Genomic DNA, 9,161 nt, shown 5'->3' with positions numbered 1-9,161 from the left:
TACTCCCCCACTCACCCCCCCCCCCCCCCCCCCCCCCAAAAAAAAAAAAAAAAATAGTATTTGCCTTAGTTTTCTTTTCTAGAATAGTTTGTGCCTACTTCACCAGATGCTGAGAAGGGACTGAGCTTGTGAAGGAATCAGTGGATCAAATAATCATTTCCTTTAACACCTGGTGATCTAAGGAAGATAAAATATATTGTTTGAAAAGCTAAATGAGCCTCTTTTCAGTCTTTCACTGAAATCAGCATGTAATATGCATCGTCTACCAGTTTTGTGATACCGTCTTGCAGCCATGAGCAATTGTATTTTCAAAAATTAACAACACTGATAATTAGTATCATGGGCTTGCTCAGGAAACACAAAAACAATTGGTTTCAACTTAAGAGCCGTAGCAACATATGCATCCTCAGTGAACTGTGACAGAAAAACTCCAGTTCAAAAGAAAAAAAATTTAGTGCTTTAGCTAAGGTTTGCCCAGTGCTGAAAGGGAAAATACTTCAGAAGTAGCAAACATTAAAAGGCTTACAAAGATATATGCAATGTGTTTGAAATAAAAACACCTTTGACAACATTTTTTGTGAATAGCTGGAGGTGATAAAGAGAGATTTTTGACTTGGGAACTGCAGTTTAAGATTTTAAACTTTAATTAAATATTGAGTTCCTATGGGCACGATGACTCGGATGAGAATTCACCACAGAAATAAACTGTAATTACCGATTTTTTTAATCTTCAAAATCCTTGTAGCACAATGTGCTTGCCAAATGTGTTCCTGGAATGCATCATTTTTGTGACGCTGCCTATATTGACTATATGGGTTGTAATGGGACTTAAGAGTATTTCCAGTTCTTGTATTCTGAAATGTCTTCAGTGCATCATGGTTACATTTCAAGAGTATTAGGCAAAGAAAAAAGGAGCAAAATTGGGCTAGTAGCAGTGATACAGAGGAGAAACCAAGTGCTTGGTTAGTTGGAGGTTCCCAGCTTGAGACCTGTGCTCCTAGAGTCCCGAAACACTTGCCTAGCAGCTGGGGTTGAGGACTAGATTGCTTCCTTGCAGCCTATAATTGGAACAGTCTTGATTGAGAATTGTAACGGGCTCTGTTCTTCCGTTTTAGATTATGGACACATAAATTACTGTGAGGAAAGCTAGGGTTTGAATTTGCAATATGTCATCTGTTTTGCAGCAACTGCCTGTGTGCATGCTGTTATCTTATAGCAAATTATGAGGTAATTTTCCCCATTTTCATTAAGGAGTAAAGTGCCTCATCTGTTATGTGGGATAAGGGCATACACATGGGCAGTTTCTTTGGAGCAGCATGTTATAAGTTCACATCCCAGTTTGTCCTCTGATAACTTGTTTGTGTAGTCAGACCAATATTTTGTTGATCTTTTAGTGTGGTGTAATTTAAAATGCTTGTAATTTTAATGTAGTTACAAGTTTAAAAGGTAACTGGTAAAAACCAGTTCCTTTTCAGATTATGTGGCTTTAAAACATCAAATATTATCATGTTTTTTTGCTTATGCGGTATTCAAGGAGTCATGTTCTATTATTATCTGGTAGCTGAATTCTCAAAGCAAAAAAATACTTCGTTGGAGTCATAGCAACACGTTCTAAAATTTTTTTTCGTTTTTGCTTGGGCTGAGTGCTGTTATCATTTCAGTTTTGAAGCGGTTGATTTGTGTAATTTTACTAAAGTTCTCTTAGGTTGCCACCACATGGTATTTTTCCAAAACTGGTCTTAAGGAAAATGGTGCCCTGGGTGAAATTATTTTGGTGATACTCCCTCCCCAAATCGGAATCAGTGGTGCTACTGTGGGCAGGGGGTGCAGGGCACAGTCCAGCAGGGAGGCAAGTGGCATGGTACACATTGCCATGCCACTCTGCCTGGCCTGGGACACAGGGGGCAGGCTGGGCTGGGTGGTTGTCCATGTCACCTCCTCCTAAGGCTGTCTGTATTCTTTTTACCTTATCTACTTGTATAGCATAAACATCTTTTCCCCAAAGAAAAATCAGTCTTTCAAAATAGGGTTATGTGTTGTAAGCAAGCAACCTATTCTTTATTTGTTTTTTCTCCTCGGCTTGAGTAGAAGCATGGAGGCACAGAAGCATGGTAATGCTATGCTCTAATGGCTGCCAAAATATCTCTCATTTCTCTCTCACTTGGCAGGTAGAAAGTTAGGGCAGAGTCTAGTTTTAACCCTCTCACAGCTGCTAAGGAATTTGCAGTAACTAATAGCTGAGCAGCCAAAAGTTTCTCCCAATTCCTTAGTGGCTATGAGATGGTTAATGCTGTAGCTTGTGCTTGAAGCAACAATTGAGCTGACTCGTAGCCTTTCTAGTTATATAGGCAAAACTTTTATGTTTCTTCATATTTTATATATTTATGCTTTCAAAAGACTGAGGTAGCATTCTTAATATGTGAAATTCTTCATATGCCATTTGAAAATGGCAGAAATAATGATGGGCTTATTAGAACTTAAAACCTGAAGTTTCTAGGATTTTCAGTTTTTATGAATTGACATAAAGCTGAACAGTCCAAACGCTGCATTTTGCAAATTCCTGTATCTCAAAATAGCTTTGTTGAATTCTCTTGAAAATAGGGCAACATCTTTCTTTGCCTCATGTTCTGATTTGTATTCAAGCATGAAGATATTAGAGGCTGATAAAGGGTCCATTTTGTAAAGTAAAATAGCCACCTCTTTATGACATTCAAACTTAATGGTCTTAGCCCTTTTCTCTGTCTAGGCTTTGTTTAAGTAAGTAGTTGCCATTTCTTATTCTTCCAAGTGTTTTTTTTTTCCTTATCTTCATTCTCCCATGCTGCTAGCCATAGTTGTTCCAGAGAGATTTGAGCTCTTTCAGGGTAAAAATACTTTAATCTCTGATTTAAAAAAAAATAAAAAAATTCTTGTTCTATATTTTTACTACAGATGGTTAGTTTGAATAAAATGCATATGAAAGGCGTTTTCCCTGTGTTCAATTCCATGAATACAAATGTCTCACTGTTTTGTGCACCTTATTCCCGGTCTAAAGTTTTGCACAAGTGTCACATTTCTTGATGCATGAAACTTCAGCATATGTAGGTTCTGCTGTCCAGACGCACGTGGGAAACTGTTGCAGTTGATACAAACCAGCATTCCAGTTTAGAAGGCCAGTGCTTTGCTTATGAGATAGAATTAGAGTGCATCAATGCATTTGCTTTTATGGGCCACTGATTCTAAGTGTGTAAACAGGCCATACTCGGTTTTTCATATAAACAGATGCATTTACATTTAATGACAACAAGAGTAAGTAATACTTCCCTATGTTTGGAGTGGCAGATGCACAGATGTCTTTAAATACTTCTTCCAAATATCTGCTGAGATCACCAGACTTGGAAGTTGCTTCCATGTGTTCGAGTAAAATATTAGGCCTAAATCTGGAATATAGTGCAGCATAGAATTTCATTTTTAGTCTTGGTATAGATTTAGATGGAATATGTGATCTGCCATTTTAGAACACAAGATGCATTAGGGGCTATTTGACTTAAGTCAGTTCCAACTGAAACAAGAAGCAATCAGGATTCAGGAAAGGATATTTAACGTTGTCAACAGTGTTGATTTTGTGAAAACCTGTATAATTGGTTGACCACACAAAGAATTTCAAGACTCTTCAGACGCTGAACTGAATTTCTTTTCCTTTTTTTTGCAGTTGCCGCAGTAGTATTATTCTATACAGCACAAAACCCACATAATATACCTCTGACTGAAGTAATTGGGCCAATATGGCTAATGTTGCTACTTGGAACTGTGCATTGCCAGATTGTCTCAACACGAACTCCTAAACCACCTCCCAGCACAGGGGGTAAAAGAAGAAGGTACAGTCTGTACTAAAATGTTCTTAATCAGTTAGGATCATGAAGTGATCCTGGAATATACATGCATGGAATTATTCTGGAATCTATATTCTGTGGGCCATTTTGCAAGGTTTTTGTTTACATAGAGGACGAGGTTTAAGAATTTTGGTCAGTAATTTATTGTTATGAATCTTTGAAATTGGCTGTGAATCTCCAGTATTCACTTGATTTCACTTTTATTTGACATTATATTGACCCTTACTCTTGCTTACAAAAGGTTGTCACTTACTATAGTTAAAGTGACATTCCTGTAAACATTATTGTGACTTTAAATTTTTCAGTTCACAATCCAGATCAACAAGGATCCTGGTTTTCTCTGTTTAAAAATTGTAAATTCTCTGACAAACTTTTTCAAATTCTTTGATTTAAAAATGCTGAAATCACAATTAAAATGAAATGCCACTATATCAATTGAACAGAATGTTTTCTTGATGCATTTAGATTTTTAAAGCAATTTGGAAGCCTACCAGTACCTCAATAACTATAATAAAATCAATTCTAAGTGTCTCTAAATTTTGGTATTTGATTTGGTTTTTTTATCATGGAAAATTGGAGCTCTCCCTGCCCCTTTCGCCCACCAGGACCCAGGTCCAGGCCTCTCGCTCCCCACCCGCAGCCCCTTGGGCCCTGTTGGAGGGGGCCCCCACCCCTGCAGCAGTGCCCAAGCCCCAACTGCTGCCCACAGGAAGTGACTGCTGTGGTGGAGCAGAGCACAGAGCCCAGCTCCCGCTCTCCTGCAGGTGGCATGGCCAGAGGAGCCAGGAGGTGGGCCCGGATCCTCACTCTTCTGTCCTAGCCTTGGGGCCTCTGCAGCACAGTGGGCAGGACCCTGCACAGCAGGGCTGGGTGGGGAAGCTCATTGCCACTGCTGGGAGCTGTGCGCCACCTTGTTGAGGTGCTGCCTGTCCCCCTAGCAGCAGTGAGGCCCACAACTCTGCACTGCCACCCCCACTGCTGCTGGGCAGGCAGGGGGCACCTCACCATGGCAGTGCAGGGCTTGTAGCAGCAGCATTGAGCTTCCCTTCACTGCCCCGCCCAGCCCTGCTCTGCTCTGCCCTGTTACTCTGAGTCCCACCTGCTGCACCGCAGAAGACCCGAGGGAGGGCAGCAGGGGGGAAGCCTAAGCTCACAATGGTCAGCCTGCCTGCACCCCGTGTACAGTTCTGGGGGGCATATGCCCCCACTGCCCTCCCCGGTAGTGTGTTGCAGCAGTGGGGAGCCAGCCCTGCCTTCCTGGACAAGCTGCCTGTGGCTCCATCGCACTCCCCACTGGGGCCCTGCAGCTGCACATTCCGGCCCCGGGCCCCAAGCCCCACGCACCACCCCACTGGGCCACAACCCCAGCCCTGACCAGGTCCCTTCTTCCCTGTGTGGGCTTCAATCCCCCTTCTTCCCTGCCAGACTTACCTGTGGGACATGCTCTCCAAACTGTCTGGGGACGTGTGCATGTGTAAGCGAGCACATGCACATGGCGCCCCCTGCCTGACCACCCTTCTGCTCCCCCCAACCCAAAGCTCTTTGCAGAAGTGGAGAATCCATGCGTTTCTCTTTTAAAATGAAAAATTGGCATTTTTCTCAGTTAAAAGGGAAGATCCGTATTTTTTCCATTTTTCTGTGGGAAACGGAAAACCCAGATCCCTGCTGATCAGTAATTTTCCTCTTAGAAGCATGCGTTAAAAGAACAAAGGTGAAATTACTAATGAGGACTAAGACTGCCAAAACTTAAGTGAAATACAGTTTGCTACTGGAAATTATGCCATTGGAACTGGGGTTATAACTTACAGTAACTTTGAGGCTCAAGCCTTTGGTAATTAGCAGAGGTGTATTTTTGCTTAAATTATTCTCACAACAAAGGCCATTTCTATCTTGCTGCCTAGGGACAGACGCTCATAAAGCCTAAGCCTGAATTGATTCAATCTTTGCAGGTTAGTCTAACCTGGTTAGGCTAAATAAGTTTGTAACTGCAGACATCCCAGGCATGTAGGCATATGCCTGCGGTAGCTCAGGCTAGAAGCCAGGGTGCACTAGAGCAGCCCTCCCTCACTTCCATAGAGCTGAGCTGAGGGGGTGTGGCCAGGCCCTGGCAGGATTAGAGAAGGGTTCCCCCCTCCTTGATAACAGAGTATTTATCAGATTTGTTATCTGCATGTATCGCCCCATCAGAAAACAAACAGCCTCTCTAATTCAGGCTCTTCTTAAACAAAGAAGGAATGGACGGACATTACCAGCTGAGCTGTCGATTAGCTCCAAAAAGCCCTAAGTCGACACTGCTGTCTGCCACAACATGGACCATAGCCAGCATGTGCTCTGCTAGCTAATGCTGAGGTGTCTGCGTAAGGCAGAGGGGATGGGGGATCCCTGCTTAGCGGGGAGGGGCAGAGCAGGAGGAAGCAAAAGAGACACTGTTATGCCTGCAAGTCTCTGTCAGAGCTGCAGCCAGGGAGCAGAGGAGAAGGGACCAGCCCTGCTGTGGAGCAGAAAGCATGCCGCAATGGCTAAAGTCTGATTTAACTTAAACCAGCAAGGGGTCTGGGACAGACATTGCATAAACCAGTGAGACCCAAATCAGTTAAGTCTGATACTACATTCAACCAGGTTCATCTCATACTGGTTTCAGCCATTTTCAAACTGGTTTATGTGCACTGAACATCTGTTCTGTTACAGGTTTAAACCAGTTTCTGATCACTTAAACCGGTTTGTGTGTAATGTCTGGCCCTAGCCACTAAGTTTTAACAAACTATATTTATTACAGTTGGATTGAAAATGTTTTGCATGCTTATAAAATTGCTGAACACATCACAGAGTTAGTGGATTATCTTTATAAAGCTACTTTCCACTTTTAATCTCTTCTAATGAAGGAAATTAAGGAAAGCAGCACATTTGGAAGTACATAGGGAAGGAGATGGCTCTAGTACTACAGATAACACACAGGAAGGAACAGTGCAGAACTACGGTACAAGCACCTCTTACAGTATTGGCGCTGTCTTCAGAGATATCTGGCATGCTGCTTTCCTTTTTTCAGGGTTTGTATTTATTCAAGGCTATATATGTGTTAGACATGCATTACCCCTTTTCTGAAAAAGTGAACACTGATCTATGTTTATGTGTAAATTATTAAAAGATCCAGTATTAATGTTTTTTACAACACAGCACTGTTGTATTTGAGTATCTACAGATTTTGTCCTTGTTTGGCACATCTCACACCTCTGAGAAATTAAAAAAAATAGTTGGATTTGGATGTGTGCAATGATTCTTCTGAGGTAGGGACATCATGTAAGGACTACCAAAGATAAAAACCATTACTCTTCAATCCTGGGAAAGATCTTGACTGTCCAAGTGTCTGTAATTCCATTTAATACCCCTAATTATAACCTTTCTTTACTGCGAAAATTAAATACCTTTCTGATGGCATTGGCTTATTGCTTCCGTGGCAAAACCGTAATCTCTGCTGCCAAATCTCCCTATCTGCAAGTGGAAGAGAGGTCAGGATTCAAATGCACACGAAGTTTTATTTTTTTATTTTTTAAGGACCACAGAATTTTTGGTTCAGTGAACTACAAATTGCATGTAGCATTTTAAATTTTTTTTTTTTAACTATTGGAGGGAAGGTGTAAACATGGTACTCTTTAGGAGCCATTTCTCTTCAGACACTGAATGTCAAAATGATGGTTTTATCCTTGGAAAACTTATTGAGAGACGTGTACTGATTTTTTTAAAATCCAATTTTCTGAGTGCTGTAGATATTAATTTAAGAAAAAAAGGAGGCATTTAGAAATAGGAACAAATCCTGTAAGGTGGCTTAAACTTGAGAAAGGGGATATTGCATTTTACTACATGTATGTTTTGTTGTACAGAATGCATCATGTAATTGAACTTCACTAACATGTCTATCATGCTTGTGATAAAGTGCTCTTATATTCTGATGAAGTTTATCCTGTATTTTGAAAATTTTGTACCAGAAGCATCACATTTAACTGCTGGCATTTGTACGTTATACAGCAGTGGTAATGCTCTCCTGCTTTAACTTGCATAAAGCAATTACTTTTCAAAGCAACTTCTTGAAAAACATGGGTATAGACAGGCATACAATTGTAGCAGCTTCCGAAGGGGAAGAGAACTGCTCAGCAGAGTATAACAGCTGTTGCCATTACCTCTACATGAGCCTGTAGCTATACAAATGCAGCAAAATCCCTCTGGCTTTAACTCTGCTTCTCACCTGTATTGCTGTAGGAGCATGCCCTCATAACAGTTGCAGTGTAACAGCTGCTGTGTAAATGGCACCAGCAGCTCCCCTTCCCCTTTTGGAAGCTGCTACAAGTGTACATTGTTCATTCCCTATAGGTATTATCAAATACCATTGATGTACTTTTTGAGTATGCATTTTAAATGAGCAGGTCTTTATGTAAATATAATTCAGGGGTTTTGGAGCTTGGTTGTGCAATGTGTGCATGTTTTCCAGGAGTCAGTTGCATTTAATACACAAGACTAGGCCGTAGGATCTCCATATGCTTTGCTGTTGCTTTTTCAAAGTTCAGCTTAGGATACTGAGTAGGATTTAGCACAGCATACGCAGTGTTTCCAGTTGTGTAGGTTGTCCATAACTCACTGTAACGCTTGTTTACACCATTTAATCAAACAAGGGCAATGAGAGGTACTTGTTATATCCCAACCTAAAAAAGACAAAGGGTTTTTTCAGTTCAAGTGGGGAAAGTGGAAACCAGAACTGAAGTTACTGTCTGTTACTATTACTAAGCCATATAAATGATTCACTTAATATTTTTATTTACAGAATTTTATGCTTGAAATTTAAGATTAAACATTAATTAATAATTTCTCAGTCAGCTAAATTACAAATTTTACCACTAATATCTTCTATGGAGCTTTAATGAGGTACCTCTTGAAAAGACATGACTACAGTGGACTAGGGGGTCATTTGATCCATTGCTCCTCCTCTGAGGCAGTTTCAAGTATATTTAGACCATCAGTGATGGATATTTGTTTAACCTGCTCTTAAAAACATTGGCGGGAATTCCACAATCTTAAGTAACCTGTTGCTGTACCTAACTATTCTTTTAATGGGAAATTGCCCACCAACCTTAGCCTTATTCAAGTCAAGTTGCTCAGTAGACCAGTTACCCAATCATTGGCCAGTGTTAGAAAATACTATATTAAAATGCATTTTTGGTAATTAAATGGTCTTTGGTTTTCCCTTTATAATAAGAATAAGAATATTCATAAGAATTTAATGAATGCCTATCTCTCAAA

The 9,161-nt window shown here is 40.7% G+C and overlaps 1 protein-coding gene across 7 annotated transcripts in view; it reads left to right on the top strand.

Moving 5' to 3' along the window:
* PHTF2 (putative homeodomain transcription factor 2) overlaps positions 1 to 9,161 on the top strand; it is a 150,515-nt gene that overhangs the window by 86,523 nt on the left and 54,831 nt on the right. For 6 of the 7 annotated variants that reach the window (XR_003095135.1, XM_025209604.1, XM_025209605.1 and 3 more), the window contains 2 exons: positions 3,692 to 3,857; positions 6,755 to 6,919. Coding sequence is in view for 6 of the 7 variants with exons in the window: in XM_025209604.1 (XP_025065389.1) it covers positions 3,692 to 3,857; positions 6,755 to 6,919 (331 nt within the window). In the remaining variant the exon portion in view is untranslated. The remainder of the gene's footprint in view (positions 1 to 3,691; positions 3,858 to 6,754; positions 6,920 to 9,161) is intronic. The other variant, XM_025209608.1, reaches the window with a different exon arrangement.

Source organism: Alligator sinensis, unplaced genomic scaffold (genome assembly GCF_000455745.1).
Source record: "Alligator sinensis unplaced genomic scaffold, ASM45574v1 scaffold670_1, whole genome shotgun sequence".
In the NCBI taxonomy this organism is placed as follows: Eukaryota; Metazoa; Chordata; order Crocodylia; family Alligatoridae; genus Alligator; species Alligator sinensis.
The sequence above is the reverse complement of the archived record's forward strand: the minus strand, read 5'-3'. Positions and strand labels throughout refer to the sequence as shown.